A 22,967-nucleotide genomic window follows, 5' to 3' on the forward strand; every position below is an offset into this window, starting at 1 on the left:
TTGCCTCCTCTGGTTGGTGAGTGAGTCTTTGCCCCAGGTATCTCAGGGTTTTGTTCATGAGTGAGGGTAGAATGGACCGTGAGGGATTGGTGCAGCGCTGAAGAGGGAGCTGAGTCAGAAGGCAAAGCTCGATCTTCATTCCAACCTTCACCTGTGGTCATGAACTCTGGGTAATGACTGAAAGAATGAAAGGGGTTCAAGCAGTGGAAATGAGATTCCTCATGAGGGTGTGCTCAGCCTTAGAGATAGGGTGAGGAGCTCAGACATTCGGTGGAAGCTCAAAGCAGAGCCGCTGCCCCTCATTGCAAAAGGTTGACGTGGTTCTGACATCTGATCAGGATGCCTCCTGGTTGCCTCCCCGTGGAGGTCTTCCAGGTGCGTCCAACTGGGAGGAGACCCCGGGGTGGACTCAGGATTTGCTGGAGGGACTATGCATCTCATCTGCCTTGGAATACCCCAGGAGGAGCTGGAAAATGTTGCTGAGGAAAGGAATGTATGGGCTGACTTGCCTCACCAACTGCCACTGCAACAAGGCCCCGGATAAGTGAAAGAAAACAGACGAATGGGTGATCAACTAAATGATTGATCTCTAAAGTAGGAATCTCACAAGACCAGAATTTGATAAATAGTAAAAAATCAAACTCTACTGATACCTGTTTTAGCAATAATAGCAAACAGAGGCAGATCTCCTAGGCATCAATATTTGGTCATTTCTTTATGAGAAAATAGTTGCAGGGAACCTTCTGAACACTAGTAGGAATTCTACAAATACATTGGCAACATTTGGAACTAGTGAGGAGCAAACAAAGCCAGTGTATATGGTTGATTCAGCCCTGTCTCCCTTCTGGAATAAGACTAAAGCTGTTAAAAGTTTATGCAGTTTTTATCACCAATGGTCATTAAAAAATATAGATATTATCCCCTTCAAACATAGGGTATTTGTGAGCAAAGACAATTTGACAGCCTCAGAAATACTGGCAAAGTTTTTGTAAAATTTAGACCATGTGTGTAAGAGGAGTTTGTCTGCAATGTTTGACAATTATAAACAAAAAAAAATGCCGGATTGGGTGTCTGTAGACTCTATTTTTGTTGCTGTGGTATCAAACAGGTGTTGGTATGGTTCGGTTTTTACTAGAATCATATCACGGGTAATAATGTGACAACCATTTATTATCCCACTCTGTCTCATTTTGTAGCTTACTTTCTGAGTGTTTCTACTCTTCACAGTATTCATTAGCGGTACAGTGTATAAAGATGCCCTTGCCTTTTGAGACGCCTCAGTTGAAGTCAGATAATTATTGCAGGTGAGTTGCATGTGTGATGTTTGATGAGGTAGTACAATATTGCAACCATCATCTTAGAGTGCAGGAGTACAGGATAATACCAGCAGCAAGCAGCTGCAGGAAAATGCTAAAATGATGGCATTAGATACTAAATTTTAACATGAGATGTCCTTAAACAGTGTGTTTATTGGAGGGTTGTACTAGTGAAAGCCTCTCTTCTGTGCATAGATGGTGATTATGTATGGATTAAAAAAAAGAAGAAGAAGAAAAGGGGGTCAACAAATACACTTGGGGGACCATAAATATAGCTGGGTGGCTCGGCCAAGTATGGTTAGGACTGAAATTTGTTAATTTGTTTATCACCAAATTTTAAATTTATGTTTTAAGGGTGAAGTTTTGGGTCTGAACTATATTTATATATCAGTATCAGCTTAAATTATTTTTCAAATATCTGCATATCGGATGTTGAAGTTCACCTAAAATGGGCCTTTCATATTGGCACACTTTTATTTAATTTCAAATTTTTAAAATATATTTTGCAAACATAAAATGTGAATCAAGTACCTGCTTGAATCTTATTTCCCACAGTTCGTGACCCCTACATACAAAACAACAACAACAAAACCCATAGTCAAGCCAACAGAGCAACACAATATATTTAATGTTAAAATTTTGTAAGTCAAAGTCCATACTAGACTGCCATACAAGTCTGAGGTTCTTTATTCTTACAATACATTTGGTATAAGACAAGGCAGCTTCAAAGTTAACTCCATTAGAGGGGTTTTGCTGGGGATGTTGATGCCTTCCAGTATGACGATATGTATTTCCTTGCTGCTATTAAGGCAAGATCTACATATCTATATTCATACTTATCCCATTTGTCTGACATATTTGTTCCAAGTAGACATAAACGGGGTGAAAAGGGAGTAAAGACATGTAAATACTAAGATGATAGCAGAGGTCCAACATGCTAAGAGAATGTCACATGACCAAATTATGAAAGGCAGTACTTTTGTGTTTCTTATAATGCCAACAGAGAAATTTCATCTCGCTGTTCATTTTGATAAGTTTCCCTTGAGTATAACAAACTCAGTAGATTACCTTAAACAGAGTTAGTTTATACTCTATTGATACTTAATTCCTACTGCTTCAGGAGGTAAGGATTATTGTTAAATTAGCAGCCAAAGAAGGGCAGATTCTATAATCATCACTGGCCCTGCAGGCTGGGATATCCAGTGCACTACACAATATTCCTCAGCAATGTTTGGGTTAATGCAGTAATGCATTACAAAGCAACAAACTAGAGTACCTTTATGTAGCATTTGCATCCGATAGGAGGGGATTTACCTGCATATACCCTGAAAATAACTCAGGTTATATTGCTTCTTAACATATGGTTTCAAAATAATCGACAACTTCATTCTTTTAGTGCAGCCCACTGTTAATGGGACATCTGCTGGCTAACACAACACACACGTATACCATATATCTTGTAAATAAACATTCTGCTTTAATATTAACCCATTTCTGTGCTTCATTTCTTCTTTTTCGTTTGGCATGTTTTATGTACTTGCAGTAAAGCCTTGTGTGCCAGCTCGTCTGATCAACAGAGAGCACCTGAGGAGAAATGAACATGGTTCATGAACCGTAATATGCAGCTCTTTTCTTCCCATTTGAACGATATCACGCTAACTGTGAAGTCATTCATGGACCAATAGGAGGCTGAAAAGAGCTTCAGGGTGCTGGGTGCATGTTTGTAAATCTGGCTAACTTAACTGATGCTTTAGCCCCCCCCCCTCCACCCCCACCCGCTACACACTCCCTTGTCAACCCCGGTGTTTTCCAACAAGATGGATGGCTGCAGCTCAAGACTCATCAGATAACCCGATTAGCACAGCTTTAATTGGATATTTAACGAGGTGGCAATGCAATTACCCTGTAGCATATGACAATTATTTAGAGATGAATCAATAGGAGGGAGTCTGCAGGCCTTTGTGGCGTTCATCATGTGTTTGCATGGCCTCAGTGGTCAGCACAGTTCTGCAGCGCATCCATCCCTGCTGCTGCTGCTGCAACACAAGAGGAGCCCCCTCTTCACAATCACAGCACTGCAAAACACCAAGCACAAATACGAGACCACCACCAACACTCCTCTGTTTTTACGCCTTCTTACCCAGTCAAATATGGCCCTACATCTGCAGAGAGACTGGGGTGAGTGCTGCCTTGACACAATGAGTTATTTATCTCCTCTGCTCCCTCTTTCTCTCTCTCTCCGGAGATGAATTCATCTCGCAGCCCACAGCGCAGAATAGGGGACAAGGCGGGTGCACCAATTGAAATTCAGCACAAGAGGGAAAAATAAGGGTGCTTACCGGAGAAAAATCAGACTAATCCATCGGAGTTTCCAGAGGGGCTTTCGTGAGGGGGAGCCGCCGATGGTTTTCTACTCTCTGTCACTGTTTTTTTCCTCGCATTGGTGGAGAATAGCGGTGGGATACCCGTCCCTGCCGATTCAGGAGCTCCTGTCGCCGCCGTGCGTACAGATGATGACGATGGCGACTGGAGCGAAGCTAACAACAATAGCACACACGGTTTCCGGTTAAGCCTGTCACAATAAAGGTCTTACACGTTGAAAGCTGGAACATGTCATTTCAAGGTAAGCTACTTATAAAAAAGAAAAAGGGACTATTTTATCAAGCAGTTTATATTTTATAAAAGTAAATAATTCACCCATAATGTAAGGACGATTTTACTATTATGCAACGTTAGGCCCCTATCAAGGGCCTCAAGGCATAAGGGCATAACCAAAAGTCTGCATATAATGTGAGGTATACGTCAAAAAATGTTTTTCTAATTAAATATCTTTATCATAGACGGAGCAGGGTGGCTTATGGGACTTACACCTTGAATGTTTTCTTAAAAGCCCCGAATCTTTCAAGTTGGTTAAAAGTATGTGGCTTACAAACAACTGGGATGATAACAGAAAACAAATTCTTAGAGCCAACTTAATTTCTAAAAAATCTCATTTTTACTATGAAGAACTTAAGTACTCCCTGCAGCATTAAAAGTAGTTTTAAAATTATTCTAAAAATACAATTTTCTGCATTTTTGTGAATAAATCAGTATCTGTAACCCCATGTCTTGCTTTTTATTTTCTTTAAAAATACAGTAGCAATTGTACACCATTACACCACCTCCTACTCTACCTATGGGGTGTAAATTTAAAAATAAACAAGACATTTCTAAGAGGTAGAAGTGAATATTACACTACTTCTTCATATTATTTAATAATAATGATTCTATTTTAGAATGTCAATGACACTTTTTGAAATTAGATTAAGAAAAAAAGACATTCTTTTTAAGTTGAACTGCATATTTTTTGCCCATATGATGTATAGATCTGTTGGTATTTTAAATCTAAATTTGTGTTTAAAATTGCATATAAAATAGAGCATAATTGCCCAATAAGAAAAAAATCTGGGAAAGCAGCCCCATGGACTTTTCTTTGTTTGGGCTTAGCCCCTTCTGACTCCACCCATGTCTATACCATAAATAAGATGGCCAGAGGGCATCAAATTGCATCCAAATAGAAACTGATAGACCATAATTATTCCCTGAGAAGGGCCCCTGGACCTCCTACTGAGTTCAAGCCCTTCAAAACCCCCACCATTTCATATGAATTGCAAAGGTATATTCATAGAAATGTTAAATCAGTAAATGTTGGATTTCTGTGTGGCACAATGGCATAGAAATAAGTCTTGATTTACGGCAGGGTAACTTATATTATACCAGTGATCATTTTGTCGACTGAAACTATGGCTTAAAATATTTGCATCTATTTTCCATAAGGAACAGTCTATTAATATGAGTCTTTTATACTGATTTTAATTTAACGATATGACTTACTAAATTAGTATGAGAAAAAATAAAAACTTGACTAAAAGACGACTAAAATGTAAGGACTTTTTACTGACTAAAACTGTGCTTAAGTGTTGAGTTATGTTGACTAACGCTAAAGAGAGGAAAAATAATTTAAATCTGACTAAAAACAAAAACATTTTAATCTAGAAACTAAGACTTTATTTACAATTAACACTAATAATGTGCAAATATTATTTTCCTTATGTCACATCTTAACTGAAATGTTAAATTTTGCTCTAAATGTAACTTCCAGCGATGTTTTTTACTCAAAAGATGAAGAGCAAATACTAAAAGCTAACATCTGTATCCGAAGTTATGAAGGTTAGTCATGTAGCTTTGAAAATAAATGCCTCAAATAAGGCAAAGGGGAGAGGGCCTCGTATTGTTCAAAATGAATAAACCCACCCTCGTGCTTCACTACGTTAAATACGACAAGAAAAACGTTTATACATTTCTAGCGCCACGTACTTTTATTTTACTCTGGTCTCGCTGTTTGCATTTCCGGTTACCTGCGTGCGTCTTGACGTAGCTGTTGTTGCGTACGCCTGATGCGGATCCACACCGACCAGTAGCGATGATTGACAGCTCTCTCCTCCAATAAGAGGTTACAATGTGTACTGGGTCACCTCCTCGTCTGTGGAGTGACTGAAAAACAGGGCAAGGTTGGCAGATTGTCTGTGTTTGTTCAAGTGATCAGAGCTCTGTACTATTTCTGTGTTCCAATGTGGAAAAGAAACAAAGAGCACATACAGCCTTGAACAGGAGGAGAAACAAATAATAACTCTTAAATTCTAATTTACATTTTTTAATCAACTATGGCATTTTCAATTGACCCCCAGGCAGATTTAGTCATTTGGAGGCCCCAGGCAAAGACCAATAAGAGACCCTTCCCAATTACAGCATGTGAACAAATTCTATTCAGTTAACAACCCAGAGAACTATAGAACAGTCCCCAATATGAAATATAAATACCAAACAGTTCATGCCCATCACCTTGTAGGAGAGCATGTGTCCATGGGTTTCTATTTAAGTATAATTTGCTTCACATGAAAACATGTTGGGGCCTTTTGAGAGGCTTGCACCAAACTGTTGAAGCCAGGGGTCCTCCTCAGGGGCATTTATGGATGATCAAAATCTGTTCTGGTGCTGTTTTATTCACTCTAGGTCCCTTGTTTACAGTCGAAAAAAATCTTTTAATAATCAGAATTCTTTAGGAGATATTCATGTGATAAAATGTTCTCACTTAACTTGAAAATATCTGAACCTTGAAAACACAGGCTCTTTCTCACACATGTATAACTTCCATCCACTAAGAGGGAAGTCTGGGTGCAAAATGCAACATGATGCTTAGGGAAAACAATTCTCGGTGAGTCTTTTTGATACTTTCCAAAGATTTGCAGCATTTCAAACCTGCTCAGGAAAGTAATTATGAACACAATGCTGACCTCTGACCACTATGTGCTTAAGAATTCTCTGCTAATGCTCTCCAGGATTGTTTGGTTGACTGAATAAGCTTCTTAAGAGCAAAAAAACATGATGACTAAAACAGACAATTAAAGAGGTAGAAGGTAGTATTCATTCTTTAGAGTTTATTCTGTTTTACATGTTTGTAAGAGCAGGGATACACAGTAGTGCAGTGGTAAAAATGTTCTTGGTTTGAATCCCAGTTGATTTAGGCCTCACTATGTGGAGTTTGCATGCTTTCTCTATGCATGCATGTACTCTTGCTTCCCCTGACAGAGCAAAAACATGCCCTTTAGGTTAAATGGCGATTCTTAATGTGAATGTGCCTGGCTGTCTGTCTATGTCAGCACAGTATTGACTAGTGTCCAGTCCAGGGGTGTACACCACCTCTCACCTCAAGGCAGCTGGGATTTGTCCAGCCCCAGTGACCTCGAATGGCACAAGCAGTATAGATAATAGATGAGTAAGTGTTTGCAGTAGGAATAAGGAATTAAACTACCAATCCTACTATTAATAGCCAACCTACTTTCCCACCTTAGACCCCATGACTGGCTGCTGATCAGACTGGAACTTAATCAGAATAAACAACTGGTTATTAAGCTGCTGAACTCTTTAAATGCTTTGTCCATACAACATTAGGAAATAGTACCAAAGCGGGTCGCTTTCAGGATAGTTTAAACTGTCCAAAGCCTTAAGACAGTAAATGACATCATTATATTTCACAATAAGATACTAAACTTTACATTAAACACTCTACAAGAAGTTTATGTATATATTTTAATGTGCAAATGATACAACAATTAACCAAGGATCAGTATTGTCTAGCCTTTATTTGACAGGACAGCTTAAGAGAGACAGGAAACATGGGGAGTGGGGAAGACATGCACCAACATGCACCAAGACTGGGACTTGGCCCTGTGACCAGTGCATTGAGGATTATAGCCTCTGCTTATGGCACCTTCTCTACTAACTTAGCAACACCACCGCCCTCAATTAAGACTTTTCAAGACCTTAATAGACTAAAACCAAGAAAAAAATCGAAACTGTTTTGCACTGTGGAGCAGCCACGCTTTTCTGGTTATCTGTGGTACTCAACAGCATAGGCGGAGTGTGGGGGCGGCTCACAGGGCTTTAGATCCAAGTGTTTCAAAACGGTCTGGCTGCAGAGCACAGGTCTCTGATGGCCGCTTAAACAGACGGTTCATCTGAAATGCTGTAACTTGCTTTTGCAATGTTTTAGACTTTATAAATTAAACTTTATTCATAAACAAAGTCTGGCAGTTACATCATGAAATAACTACATTGCAAACACTACAGACTAAGAGACATTTCATAAATAAAAACAGAAGTTCAGAGGCCTAATCTGGGATTAAATTATGAATGGACCTTTTATAGAAGTAGTTACATGAACAGTGGCTCGCTTTAGCTTTGTTAGCTTTAGCTAAAGCCAACATAGCTACATTAGCTCACCAGACTTTGTTAGCTTTAGCTAAATCCAACTTAGCTACACTAGCTCGCTTTAGCTTTGTTACCTTTAGCTAAATTGAACATGGCAACACTAGCCTGCTTTAGCTTTATTAATACAAGTTAACCTGGACATTTTGATATGCATCTTTGCTACATCATTATGTTTGTGTGAGTCATTTATTGTGCTTTTATTGTTTCATCGAAACCTGTAAAGCAACTACGGTTGTTTTGTAAAAGTGCTATATAAATAAACTTTGACTTGCCTTGACTATCTTAACTTCAGCTAAAGCTAACATAGCTACACTAGCTCGCTTTAGCTTTACTAGCTTTAACTAAAGCTAACATAGCTACACTAGCTACGTAATTAACAATACTGCATATGCCAATGCAGCCAAGTTAGCTTTAACAATGTGAGCTTTGGCAACTGTAGCTAAAGCTAACACAGCCATGTAGAGAACATATCTATGTTCTATGTAGCTACTTAGCTAACATAGGTTACAAAGCTAACGTTGTTACGTTAGTTACACTTGCTATGTCAGAGTGTTTTCACGGAGGCTGAGCTTTTTTCCTGTTTGCAGACGGTTTACCTGGCTCTTAAATGTTTTATGATCAGGTTTTGTAGGTCATGTTTTTAACTTTTGGTATCTTAACCCTTACCTGTGCCCTAAATGGGGGTTTAATCCAGTTTTACTTTGAAATATTTGGATGGTATTTCCGTTCTAAAAGAGACGGTGTCTCAGATGAACGGTCTGCAGCTGAACCCCTTGAAAATATTTTCCCAGAATCCCTGAATCTTGTAGGTTGGTAATTTTAGTAATTTTCTGCTGACTTGCAAAGAGAAATAGATGATGACAAACAAATGAACCTCGTTGGTCAAAAAATCAAAATCTCATTCTTGTAGCTGAATTAACCTTTTTTTTAACACCTTCTACACATACTACAGAGAGAAGACTTCATTTGAACTTTATCTGCATTTTCATTAATACACCTTTTCTGGAATCACACAACTTGCTTGTTTTTTTCTTCTCAAGTGCCATTTTTAAAATGCTGAACTTAATTCCTTAACCTTTGTTAAATACCATTAAAATAAATAGTTTCTGCCGTTTTTGGGGGGGCAGAAGTGGAAATTATTGATCATCAAAGTGTTGGTTTTAAAGGATTACAACACTTTGATCTACATTTGTGTTTAAGATAGCTTAAAACAGTGCATTCAACTGCCTGATGAGCAATTTCTAGGTTGCTTTCCCAAGTTGATGTTTTTTGCATCTCCCCTCATAATCATTGTTTGCCCCCTGAAAAACTCAGTTTTTTCCTGTCAAAGCAAAATTTTCTTGAACTTGCCTTTCCCATCTTCTCCTTTTTGCCCTGAATTGTCACCTTAACAAGCAAATCAGCACAACTAAAGACTCCTCACTGGCAAAAACAAGACTTTTTAAGATGTTTAATAGCCGCATATTTAAAACAAAAACACAATTCAAGACATTTAAAGACATTTAAGGATCTCCAGGAATGCTGATGGTTGTGTATTAATCCTCGCTCTCATCTTCTATGTGACTGTGTCAGGACAGTGGCTAACATTATTTTATTAAGATTAGGGCTGTAAAAAGAAATATTTAATCCTTAAGATTCCACTATTTTGCAATTAAAATAGTTCTTTGTTTCATTTTGAAAAAATGACTCACAGTGATTCACTTCCTGTTTGGAAACAGACAATGACATGAACTTAACCTCAGAAAAAGGATCTTGTTCTGGACTGAAAATTAAATATGTGAACAGTAACAAAAAATGCAGACGGTTCAGATGTCACCTGACTTATCCACTGACCTGCTGTGACTTTTTAAATGAAATGAGACAATAAGGAGCAGTGGCAGACTTATTTTACATCACTGTGGCTGCAGGGATACGCTGATGTGGCTTAACCAAAGTGTGCTGAAAGGAATAAATCATGTGATTAATTGAAACTAATAATAAACAATGCACTCATTATAGATCTAAATTAATCGTGATTAATCTAACAGCCCTTGCTAATAAATAAATATGCTCAAAAGTATATTAGAAATAATCAAGGAATTTTAAGATTCTTTAATCTTTGCTGTTGTTTCCAGTTTGAGTTTTCTCTAATTTCTACTCTTTCCCCACAGACATGACTGAACCATTTTTTTCAAGCAGGTCTGCCCACAAAAATAGGCAACGGCCCTCCGCTGATGGGATTTATTGATATCAGTGCATGTATGTTGGATAAGTAGAGTCAGTGCTAGCCTCCAGGCTAACATGCGCCTTCTTTAGGTGATGAAAAGTATCTTTATATATTAGTTTTGGGATCAAAAGTTCCCTAGAAAGTTTCTTCTCCTTTGCTATAAAGTTGTATATTACTTCAGTTTGCACATCCACTTTGTTAACACTTCCAAAAAAAGGGGTTTCTCTTTGAAATAGGCTAAGTTCTCTGGAGGCAGCAATAAAAATGTGCTTTTGTAGTATTAATAAGAATGGAAAGTATTTAGGTGGAAATAATACGGTCATCACAGCTTAACTTTGCAGTGGACTATGTTTTTGCTGACCTCCATGGATCCCATGGACCCTAAAAATCAGATTAAATTTGATATTTTGGGATGATTTTCAGAAATGTAAATTAAAGTTGAAGCAATTTGCTTGAAATGATGGGACAATTTGCTATGATAATTTCAGAAATTTTCCTGAAAGTTTTAGGGAATTTATTTGGATTTTTGGGGTGAAATTTGCTTGGAAATTTTCAGGTATTTTCACAGAAATGTCTGTACATTTTGGAGCATTTTATTGGAAGTTTTGGGGGAAATTTTCTTTGAATTTTTGGGGGGAATTTTCATGTGACTTTGGAAAAATTTTTTGTGATTTTTGAGAACTGCTCTGAAATTTTTACATATTTATGAAGATTTGGGAAATGTATTCTTAAAATTTTGGAAATTTTATTTTTTAGGGGAGTTGTCCTTTGAAATATTTGAGAATATTAATGGAAATTTCAGGGAATTTTTTTAGGATGTTTGGGGTAATCTATCATTTTCAAGGAATTTTGTGGAATGCATTTGGAACCTTTTAGGATTCAAATTTTTTGGAGGAATTTTATGTAAAATGTTCAAGAATTTACATGAAATTTGGGTGATTTTTTTAATTGGATGTTCAGGCTTTATGTTAGTATGAACTTAACTGTTAACTTAAGGCAGGCATGGCAAACTCAAGACCAGACCAGGGGGCCAAATCTGGCCTGTGGTACAGTTATACAATGTCTACAAGATCATATCATATTTTTAGTCTAACTGGCCCATCAGTATGAGGTCTGCAAATTTCCAGCAGTATAAAAATGTAAATCTAACCTTGATGTAAAATAACCTTGTTAAGTCATAAAAAATGGATAAAGAGTAAAATAAATTAGATGAAAAGTCAAGATATGAAAAAGAACCTCATTTCATATTTTTGAATTTGCATCATACAGTTATGACTTTAACTTATGATTTTGACCTTTTTATCTCATGTTTTGACCTTTTCAACTCCTAACTTTGACTTTTAATCTCATATTTTGACCTTTTGGGCTTGCGATGTAAAATTTTATCTCATTTTTTTTTACCTTTAACACATAATTGTGACTCTCTTTCATATATTTGCCTTTAGTAAAAACATTTTTTGACATTTAATTTCATATTTTGACCTGTTTAACTGTTAAGTTTGTCTTTGAATCTCAGATTTTGAGCCTATAAACTTCTTTTTGGCTCTCAGGTTAAAACTAAATTCAGAATCTGGGCCCACGTTAAGACTGAGTTTGACTTAAGGCATTAAGGGGTGTAACTGTGAACCGTTACACCTCAATTGAACATGCAGAAAGCCTCATAATATCTGCTATACAAGCATGAAAAAAATCTAGGATTTGCTTTTATTATTCTTATATGTGAAGATATTAGACATAAAATTCATTAATTGCTCTAAAAAATGTTTATGTGCATCATTAAATGCAGGAAAAAGGCAGCTAAAGTATTAGATACTAAAATAACCTGATTAATGTCAAAGCATTCAACAACAGTTTACATTGGCTTAAGTTCAGCTGATTAAATTAGGCACTGCTACTTGCATTTGAGTTAAAAATACAAATGTTTTAAAAACTGTAAAATTATAGGCATGTAATTATCAAATTGAGAGTATCCTGTATTCTGTACAAATTAGGCCCTCTGTCAATGAGAAAAAAAAATCATGTTGGCCTTTTAGTTACTAAAGTCACCCATCCTCGAACCATATGGTGGATGTATTACTTATATCTTATTCTGTTTTGCACTTTTACCCTTCTATTTGACATTATTTCCCATGAAGACAAGAAGAAACCTGCCTGTTTAAGATGCACCGACGTGTGCCACATTTCTACCTTGCTGACACACAAACACGCTCCACCTGGGGTGCAGCATCTTCCTGACAGATGAAGTCTTTATGTCTGCATGTCTGGATTGCAGGGTGTTTGTTGAAAAACACTTCATGCCCTCCAGGCTTTGTCCCCTGGCTTACATATTCATGGCGGCCCTCCATAATAATCACAGCTTTGCATGTAATCAGAATATCACAACAATGAGCGTGGCCTAGTTAGCCTGATGAAGGGAGGGCGGCTGAAAGACATTTAATCCTCAAACTGTCGTCTGTGCTGCTCGGCACCACTCTCACCCTACTTTCTTCTCCTCCATCACCAGGAGTCATGATCGCCAACATGCAGCTCTTTCTTCCTCGGAGCCATTTTGGACTGGTAACCATGGAGATGTGGGTCATGCAGTGATGGCTGAGAAGAGGAGACTTGTGGCTGGTGGTGGAGTCGGAGCACTGCAGGCTGCTGGAGCAGAGGGCCATAAACTCTGATTATATCTGGGTCATCGGGATGCTCCAGCTGCAACAGGCAGACAAGACGCTATTATGCAAGTGGAGGGATGAGGGAAGAAGTGGGTACGAGGGCTTATCGATGTAAGGGGACGTCTGTTTACAGAGAGAGACATATGTCAGGAGGGTGCCTGGTGATATTACACAAGGCCAGCTGAGCAGAGATTTCTCATGCTGTTGTTTTTTACCCTTTACTGTACCAGTCAAACTAATGTGACCCACATTAGTGCAGCTTTCCATCCATGCATGTATTAAACTCAGGAAGGTGCGGGATATTTAACATTTTTAAAGGTTTAATCATTGCAGAAAGCTCTCTGGGTGTTTAGAAACCAATGAGGATCAAATATATCAGGCAGTAGAGGATGAATGTTTCAATAAAGCAATGCCAAAGCAGCATTTACATCTACGAGCCAAATGTTGGCCATTTTGCCCCCTTTTAGAGCATGCTTCAAACGTGTTGTTTGTTATCATATTCCGTCTCTATCACAGATTTCCCGCCTCTAAATCATTTCCTGTTTGATGCATTTGGTCCTCGTGCAGCCAAGTGAAGCTTTAGTGGTAGTTTCAGTCCAAAACAGATCAAGTTCTTACCCCTGAAGTGATTTTAAAAACAAGTTGCTGGCCATGTTGTTGTGGCTCTCCCATTGTCCACAGCCCCCCGACTCCATGACCCCCTCCTCCTCGCTGGATCGGCGACTTGTGATTGGTGGAGACGAGGTGGCTTTGTCGTCATAGCCCCTGCGCCCATTCATCAGTGGACTTGGGCGTTGTACTCCGCATCTCATTTGCGGCGGGGGCCAATTTCTCCATTTACAAACTCCGCTCGAGAAAAAATTGAAAGAATTCGCGTTTCTTTTGCGTCTTTTGCCACATTTTTGCGAGCTCTCACGCGTCCCTTTGCGGTCATTTCGGTTTCGGGCTGATTCCTGGGCTTCGGTCGGAGAAGGAGGTGTCGGCGCTTGACTGGGAATTTTGGGAGGAAGCTTGCGGTCTTTGTTCATTCATTTTGATCGGTTGGGTTCCTTTGTTGTACCAAAAGCATGGGAGCACAAATCTCCAAAACCGCTGGAAAAGACGAGGCTGCGGTGGAAAAGCCAGCGGAAGGCGCAGCTGTTGCGGCAAAGTCAAACGGACAGGTAAATGAAGTTTGAATTATTTAAACCTGTAAGACTCGGGCTGGGTTTTGTCTTATTTTAGGAATGTGTTGCGTCAATGGCGTGCTCCTTGTTCATCCCCACGCTCACCGGCGTTTCAGGGAAAGTGGCCACATGTTAAATTTCACCCACGAGGCTTTTCTTTCAATTTTATGTCTTTTGCATAGAAATCTCACGGAATATGTGCGCCCTTTTACTGGTGCTTCCAATTTAAACGTGTTAATTTTTAATCCATCTTTTGAATATGAATGAGGCCAGCCTGCACAACTAATCCTATCAATATTTTAAAATGAAAAAATCCCTTAAATGTCAGTTTTATGCATTTTTGCACCATTTTCCTGCGCCATCTTCTTAAATTTGGCGTCTTTTTGCGCATAAATGGTTGAAATGTGTGCAAACGGGTGTGCGGCCGCTCTCACTGATGGTGGCATGGCCATTTTAAAAAAACGATACCACCACGCCTTTGTTGCCAGATTCAAGAAAGGAGCCATGTTTTTGCACACACATCACTCAAAAAAACCCAGAAAATGCACAAGGAATGTGAAGTTCGTCGAGGGGGGAATATGAACATTTAAATAAAACTCATGTTTTGATTGCAAAGGTCGTTAAAAAACGAAGAAAAACATCCCAAAATTCCTCTGCTATCCAAAATCCCCATTAAACGCCCCCTGGCGGATCCTGGCGGCACCACAGTCTCCCCATCTAGCCTACTGCTGAGGGCCACAGATCTGTCGTCACTCTCCTAGTAACAGATGCTGCTGCAGTTTTAGGACTATTTTCCCATTGGTTACCACTCGAGGCTGAAATTGATTAAATACCAAAGCACGCCAGATTTTTCATGGCCTAGTCTTGCAGCCACATGTTCAAATGTAGGCCAGTGCTGGCCTAGGATGCATGATTACAGGTTCCAAAACTCATTTATATTTATATGCATCACCAAAACTGACATCTCTATTCTCTTTTCCAGGAGAATGGACATGCTAAGACCAATGGGGATGCCTCTCCAGCTGCAGAAGAAGCCAACAAAGCTGATGTCCAGGCCAATGGAAGCACTCCTACTGAGGAGGCACCAAAGGAAGCTGGCGAGAAAGCAGAGGGGGCTGAGGCCAATGGAGAGAAGGATGCTGCTACAAATGGAGAAGCCTCTGCCAAGCCAGAGGAAGGCACTCCATCCACCAGTGAGGATGGCAAGCAGAAGAAAAAGCGCTTCTCCTTCAAGAAACCCTCCTTCAAGCTCAGCGGCTTCTCCTTTAAGAAGACCAAGAAGGAGTCCGAGGAGGGAGCAGAGGAGGGAGCAGCAGCGGCGGCGGCAGGAGGAGAGGAGAAGCCAGCTGAAGGAGAGAAGGCTGAGGAAGCCCCCGCCGAGGAGGCCAAGCCTGCCGAGGCCGCGGAGGGAGCCAAGGAGGCCGCGGCCGAGGAGCCAAAAGCTGAGGAGGTGAAGGCAGAGGAGCCGGCGGCAGCAGGAGAGGAGAAACCAGCTGAAGCTTCACCTACTGAGCCAGAGACGGCAGCTAGTCCAGAGGCGGCTGCTGAGTAATCCCGGACGCCCGGAGTGAAGGAGGGGTTGGAGCCCGTGTGAAGGAAATGCGAGGACTTGTCTAAAACCAGGGATTTTTTTTCTTTTTGTTCATTTTTTTTGTTGGTGTTTGTTTACTATTCTACAACCATCTCATCCATAATGACTGCAACGTCCTTGGCAGTGGTGGACAGAAGGTGTACTGGAGAGTGTGCTGCTTCCTCACTGCTCATTGGTGCTTGCATTTGTGACGTGGGTGAGTGTGAAGGTGTGAATGTGAGTGTGAATGCTTTTCTACATGAAACCATGACTGTGTTGACACATACCTGAATTTGACATATTTTATCCAAGTATTTGGTGCTGGGCAATTGGATGTAGCAGCTAAAGCTGTGTCTGCAAGAATTGACACATTGTGATATTTAAAGGGAAAGTCCTAAACCAAGTCTTAAATGTTGTCTTTGCAGTGCACAGTTGTTTACAACTCCTAAACTCAATGCTCCTGTGGACACAACCATTCCTGAATGACCTAGATTTAGTGAACTGTCAAAACTATAGGTGCTCATCACTTCCCATTATTAGCTCCCACCATTTCAAATCTCTGTAGTAATGCACGTTGTATAGACTTTGATATTACTGGTTTTATGACTGAGATGTACCTAAATGACTGAAGTTTTTAACAGATTACCCATTGTAAATGAAGTTTTCTTGTTTTTCACCATTTGTAAGATTGAATAAAATTGGGAGATGTTTTAAGCAAATTTTGTATCGCACTGTGATGACTGAAACACAACTTAAAACACAAAATTAGGGGTCAGGGGTGTAATGTTTGAACAGCATCTTTCTGTAAATAACTAGGCTTCACCTTATTCAATTTAAAATGTACATCACAAACTGGTTATAGGTGTTATGTTTATTATGTGTGAACACTACAGAATAAAGGAATTAAGTTTGAATTGGCACTCTGCTCTCATTTACTGTCCTACTTATTTTTTCTGGGTAACGCTTTCTCTGTTTTTGTGATAAATATGCACATCAGTACACTACTCTACAGCACCCTCATGTGTTCCATTTAAAAAGATGGATTTTGCATCAATAAGGGCATAGACAGCACTGAGCTGAATGAGGGAGACTCCATTTTAAAGATGGCTGAACATCACATTTTTATGATAATGAAGCAATAGATCCAACTGTAAGGAGAAGGACTCATCTAGAGAGGGTTTTTCCACAATAAAAGGCTGAAGTTAAAGCAGAAATGATCAACATCCTCAGAAGCAGCCTCATTAGCTTTTAGACATGATCAGCCACCCTCTGGAAATTTAAGAACTATTTTGACTTTTGCTACAGTAATTTAAATGAATTTGCATGGAAACATTGGAATATATTTAGTCATTTAGGAGAATTTACTTAATTTAAAGTATTTTCATGGAAATTCTAGGGAATTAACTTAAATATTTTGGTTTGAATCTTTCAGGTATTTTCATGGAAATTTTAGGAAATATTTTTAAATATCTCTGAGAATTTGCTTGGACTATTAAAGGAATTTCATGGACATATTAGGGAATATATTCAGATACTTTACAGAAATTGATTTGGATTTTTTCCAAGTATTTTCATGAACATTTTAGGATATTCACTCAGATATATTTGAGAACTAGCTTGGAATCTTTTAAGTATTTTGCATGGAAATGTTAGGTAATTAAGATATTTTTGAGAATTTGCTTTGAATCTTTGAAGTATTTTGCATGAAAATAAAAGGAATTGATACTTTGGAGAATTTGCTTGGATTCTATCAAGTGTTTTGTAGACATTTTAGGGAATTAATTTAGATATATTTGAGAAGTAGCTCAGAATCCTTTATGTGTTTTGTATGGAAATTTTAGGTAATTAATATTTTGGAGAGTTTGCTTGGCAGCTTTCAAGTATTTGCAAGGAAATTTTAGGGAATTAATGTAGATATTTTGGAGAATTAGCTTGGATTCTATCAAGTATTTTGTATAGACATTTTTGGGAATTAATGTACATATTTTGGAGAATTTGCTTGGGAATTTTCAATGATTTTCATGGAAATGTGGATATATTTTCATATTTTGAATTTTTTTTATTGGAAGGTGGTGGGAAATTTGCTCTGAAATTTATTTATTGCATTTTTCATGGGAATATGATAAATGTATTTGTAATTTCTTGGACTATGATTTGAAATTTGGGACATTTATAAGTAACATTTGTGAAGCTTGATTGGGAATGGGTTTCTTTTCACATTTCAAGTCTTCATGTAAATTTCAGGGAATTAATCTGGATGTTTGGAGGACTCTTTCCATATTAATGAAATTTGGGGGATGTATTTGTAAATATTTGGGTGATTGATAAGACATTTTGCAGGTAATTTTCTTTGAGAATTTGGAGAAATTGCTGAAAAGAATTTTGGAGGAAATTATTTTGGGATATTAAGACTTTATGATGAAGTGTCACTCAAATATTATGGGAATATTTAAAGAAATTTTGGGTCTCTTTTTATGAGACGCTTTAAAAATAAGTAAGAATTTTCACCGAGATTTTGGGTTATTTCTTAGTAAGTTAGGAATTGTTTGTACCTTTTGGAAAGGAAGATTTCCAAGAATCTAAGAACTTTTGGTAGAAATTTTGCTCATACTTGGCTTTAACCAGTCCTTGTGGTCCATCCCTCTCTCAGTGACAGACACCATTCTGACTGCCTGAAGACCTCAAACAGCTGACAGCATTGAGCTGAATGAAGATGACTCTTTTAAAGATGGCAGAAGATCACATTTAGATGATTTTAAAGCAACAGATCAGACTGTAATGAGAATGACACATCTATAGAGGTTTTTCACAATAAAAGGCTCAAGTTAAAGCAGAAATGATGACCAACATCCCCCAAAGCAGCTTCATTTGCTTGCAGACATGTTCAGCCGCCCTCCAGTATTTTTAGGAAATTACTGACTCACTCGTAGAACAGCCGCAGGCCAATTATGTGACGAGGTTCGAGGTAAGTTGTGTTTGTTTCAATGACAGAGCTCCAGCTTTTGCAGCCTAAATGATAGCGTTTGAAACAAACATTTTTACAGTGTCTAGAGTTTTAGTATCTGCAGCACAGATCTCTGATTGATGCCTCAGCTCGCTGTCAACATGTTGGGATTCCTTTGACAAAACCCCAAACCCCCATATAAACGCCAGTGTCTTTTTAAGAGTAGTAAGGGTGTTTTCAACCACCCACAGCTGAATCCAAACCCTCTATTTCCTTTTACCCAGTTTAACCCTCTCTACTGCTGCTTTGGCCGCCACAAGAAGGGTGTGTTTTACACATAATATTTCTATTCCTGTGTCCTGGTCAGCATGTCCATCCTGGTCATTCTGCATCTATGTCTGTCTCAAGTGCCATAAAGTACACATCATGCTGCTATGCCCTAAAAGTTGTGAGCTTCCTTTTCAAAAAAAAACTATACATGTGAGTGAAAACATCCTTAAAAAGTTAAAAAATTCCTTTAACTGCTGCAGATATTTTGGAGTGTGGCTTGTGGAGCTGACCGAGGGCAGTGCTGCCTGTCTGTCCCACCTCGTGCATCAACCGCAGGCTGTCTCTGAATGGCGGTCCCCCTCAGATGGCAGTCCTCGGTGGTTTCCTGCAGCCAGCCTCCTCTCCGTCCTGTCCCTCAGGCCTCTCACCTAACCACCGCTCTGCTCTCTCTCTACCAGGAAAGATCAAACAGCTGCGGCCCTGCCATCCCTGTCCCCCATCCCACAAGCTCCCTATTTTCAGTCTACCCACACTCAGACTCACATGGTGAAGTAGCTCTTGTAAACTCAGGCTGCAAAACAGGCAACCATATGGGGAGAAACTCTAAGTTTATGGTCCTTGTCCAACCCAGCATCTATCCACTGACTAGAGGAGTGGACTCATGGGCTTTATCCTTAATGCTCCTTCATTCTTTAACTACACTACCTTTATTTTACGGGTAATCGAACAGCCTTATTTTCTGATTAAGTTGATATTTCCTAAACATAAATGAGCTGAGAAAATAGATCTTCCATTAAAAATATGGGACCATGCATCTGACCTACAGGTATCTGATGCATACCTTTTTGGTGTTTTAGGGTTAGGGTTAGGGTAACCCTCCACTCCTTAAATAGACCTTTGCATGTTGAGACATACTGGCCTCATTAAATTAGCATTCATGTCTTTTATATGCATGATGAACAAGGAAAAACTACATTTTGGAGAAAAATTCGAAAGAAATGGGTGCAACTGTAGGCTTCCATTATTTGTCTGCATTGTCCTATGGAGTGTCACTCTCAAAACCTTTTCTTAAATTTACACCTGAGTTAGCCTTGCAAAGCAGATGGATACGCCCATTTCCTTGTTTTTCACTGGCGAATCCATCTTGCAAAGCTCCCATCTGAACCGTTTGGGCCCGGTTAGAAAGTGACAGGACCAATCAGCGACGAGGGGCAGTACTTTCAGGCCAAGTGGCAACCTCCGGTCCTAAAAAATGAAGCCAATGAGGAAGTGCAAAAAATTGTTATACCGTGAGTGTCCACTTGAGGCTGGCTGCCGGAACACTGGTTCCGTCTGCACACGTTAAACAGCCGGTTTTGACACACAAAACAAACTGGTTTACATCCTGGTTCAAAACACCAAATGTGTCTCATTAGCTCATGTCTTATTGTGCTCTCACTGTATGGGGGGTGGATTTTTTTGTACCATGATTGTTTGGATTATATTTAGGATGAAAGCTGATTGGCACATCTCATTTGATTGACAGATAGCTCGGCAGGCAGAGGCTCCGTTTCAGTCAACTGGAATGCTAGCCAGCAGGCTGACAGGAAGTCACACTTAGTGGGCGGGCAGTTAGGTTGATCCAAAGTTAGGTTGAGACCGCGATTTCAATAAGGAAGCGTCCACGAATGGGCTTCAAGAACCGTTTGAGTCCACCTATCATAAGCAGACAACTGACGTCACACGGGGTTTGTCCAATTCTTTCTACAGTCTATGTTTCAGGCGCAGCAGAGTCGTGATGTAAACAAGCAGCAGCAAGAGCTGGTGCAGTTATGGAAGAAGAGACTAGCGTGGATGCTGCTAAAGCACCAGTTTTATCAGAACTTGACAACATTTCCTTGTTAAAAGAAGAACAAAGAACAGCAGTGAGTTGTTTTCTTTTCAAAAACGAAAAAAGTCGAGTACTCACATGTCTATAGTTGCCATGATTCACGTTATTCCTCAGTAGCTGCGCACGTGCAGCTCGATAGCATCTACGTTGTTTTGTTGCTCTTAGAGATGTGATAGAACGTTCATCCCATCACACTTGGAGTTTTTGCTTTTCTCAAACGTTTCTTATTGAAGCTGGATGGATGTGTGAAACAAATCCATCTGGCGTGTCAGATTACACCTGAGTACCATTTTAGAGGACAGAACGATGAGGAAAACGTCACTGCAATGTAGATCGAGGTAAGAATAAACAATCAAGAACAAAACAGGGGGTTAATGCCAGTTTTGTTATTATAATTCCAATCTGAATGATAAAAAATCACAAATATTGAATTACTATGTGAACTTATGAGGCTTACAATAAAAATTAAAAACTGATTTATTCCATTGAAGTATTAAAAAAAAGTTACAATGTTGTAAAACTAACTAAAATCACATGATTTTTAGTATTTATAGAATGAATTAATCTTTATGATTTAATCAGAAAACAAAAACAACAAATTCTAAATGTCTGCATTAATTTAAGCAGAAATGAGACTTACAGTAAAGTTGTTATAAGGGTAACAAACTGACCAATAATCACATCTATTTTATGAGTTCTACCTTGAAAATTTCTATGACTAAATAAAATTCACCACTGGTTTACTCCTCCATTTTTTTTACAAACCTGGGCAAACATGTTAAATATTGGTTTGAGAAGGGTGTATCTGCAGGTTCCCAGGCAACAGTTTCAGTTCCGCATATCTAGGACCCTGCTTGCACACAGTTGCATTGTTTATGGGTATTTCCATTCTTTTTACAGTCTATCTATTAAATACAGATTGCTATCTATTGCTATTGCTACCACTTAAGACACCGATGAACGACAATCAGGGCATAGTACTTTATGAGTTAAGTGCTTGTGCTTGTGTCCTTTAGGGTGAATTTTTTTGATTAAACAAAAAATACAGTTAGTAGAACAAAAACATGTTAAACCAAAACAAGAATTAAATAATTAAGGAACTTGAGAGTCAGTACCCAAAAAGATTCGTATTTAGCCTGTACTTAGCGAGCAGTCATAATGTCAGTGGAAAAAAATATGGCTTACACAACTAAACATGCATGAAACAGAATATAAAATTAAAGGAAAACAATAATAACTTGGAAAAAGTGCTTCAAGTAAACTTTAGATTTCTGCCAATCAAAGTTTTGCCAACTCAGGTGAAAAACACGAGTCCTAGATCTATGGTCCTAAATCTGCTGTCTATAAACTGCTGCAACTTGTTTAATTGCAATGCTCCTCCACTTCGCTGGGTTGCGCTGTTGCGGAAAGCACGGTTCCTAGAGCTGTGGTTCTGAAACTGCTGCCTGCGAGCCTGCGGATATGTACTATTGGGTTGGTTCCCAACCTGGGATCTGGGACCTCCTAAGGGGGGCACCAAAGATCACACACAGGGCAAGAGGCTGTGCCTGCTCTGAAGCTGCCAAAATTAGATCTGCCCATATCAAATAAAACCCCACAATGAAACAATTATTAAGTAGTTTATTTCAAAAAGGCCCTTTGGAGAGAAAAAAATACTTAGGCATATTTTCTTAAGTTTTCTAAAGTAAACAATTCAAATAAATTGTTGATAAAAAGCCAAGATGGCTAAGGAGTGCTGCTTTCACGTATTTGTAAATATCATGCCCTGATGAAGACTTTGTGAGTTGAAACGCGTAGGCGCTTTAGCCCATTTATTAAAGGCTTTTTAACCTTTTCAACACAGTGTGCCTTAGTTTTTTCTGGTTATGACTCTTTTTACCATACATAATACAAGTCTGACCTCCCCCCCTGTTTTTGGTATCAATTCAAATAAATGTTGAATTTGGGCAGAAATTTGTCATTCTTCTTTTCAGGTCAGTCTTGGGGGGGCGCTCAGGTTTTCTCAGGTACATGAAGGGGCAGCTCTTTGGAATAAAGGTTGTGAGACACTATCTGGTACTATTGTCCTTAGTTATTTTTCAATAATAATATATCTTAGTCTGGCCTACCAGATTAATTGGGTGTATGCCTTAATATGGACGTCATTTTACACCCCTAA

General features: G+C 39.0%; 2 protein-coding genes across 3 annotated transcripts in view; one reads left to right on the plus strand and one right to left on the minus strand.

Moving 5' to 3' along the window:
- fyna (FYN proto-oncogene, Src family tyrosine kinase a) overlaps window positions 1-13,659 on the minus strand; it is a 43,019-nt gene extending 29,360 nt beyond the window's left edge. The window contains exons 1-4 of one of the 2 annotated variants that reach the window (XM_041812780.1): window positions 13,608-13,659; window positions 12,810-13,026; window positions 5,714-5,849; window positions 3,656-3,853 (exon numbers count right to left, since the gene is read on the minus strand). The gene's annotated coding sequence lies outside the window, so the exon portion shown is untranslated. Of the gene's footprint in view, window positions 1-3,655; window positions 3,854-5,713; window positions 5,850-12,809; window positions 13,090-13,607 lie in introns of those variants that run through there. The other variant, XM_041812779.1, reaches the window with a different exon arrangement.
- Window positions 13,660-13,765: 106 nt separating this feature from the next.
- marcksb (myristoylated alanine-rich protein kinase C substrate b) lies at window positions 13,766-16,639 on the plus strand. Its single transcript, XM_041811946.1, has 2 exons — window positions 13,766-14,152; window positions 15,138-16,639. The coding sequence occupies exons 1-2, from the start codon at window positions 14,057-14,059 to the stop codon at window positions 15,705-15,707; spliced, it is 666 nt and encodes a 221-aa protein (XP_041667880.1). The 5' UTR covers window positions 13,766-14,056; the 3' UTR covers window positions 15,708-16,639.
- Window positions 16,640-22,967: the final 6,328 nt, after the last annotated feature.

This window comes from Cheilinus undulatus, linkage group 18, assembly GCF_018320785.1.
Source record: "Cheilinus undulatus linkage group 18, ASM1832078v1, whole genome shotgun sequence".
Lineage (NCBI taxonomy): Eukaryota > Metazoa > Chordata > Actinopteri > Labriformes > Labridae > Cheilinus > Cheilinus undulatus.

Coding starts and splice junctions, on each gene's coding strand:
- marcksb (XM_041811946.1), top strand. CDS start 14,057: ATGGGAGCACAAATCTCCAAAACCGCTGGAAAAGACGAGGCTGCGGTG. Junction 14,153..15,137: donor CGGCAAAGTCAAACGGACAG/GTAAATGAAGTT, acceptor TCTCTTTTCCAG/GAGAATGGACATGCTAAGAC.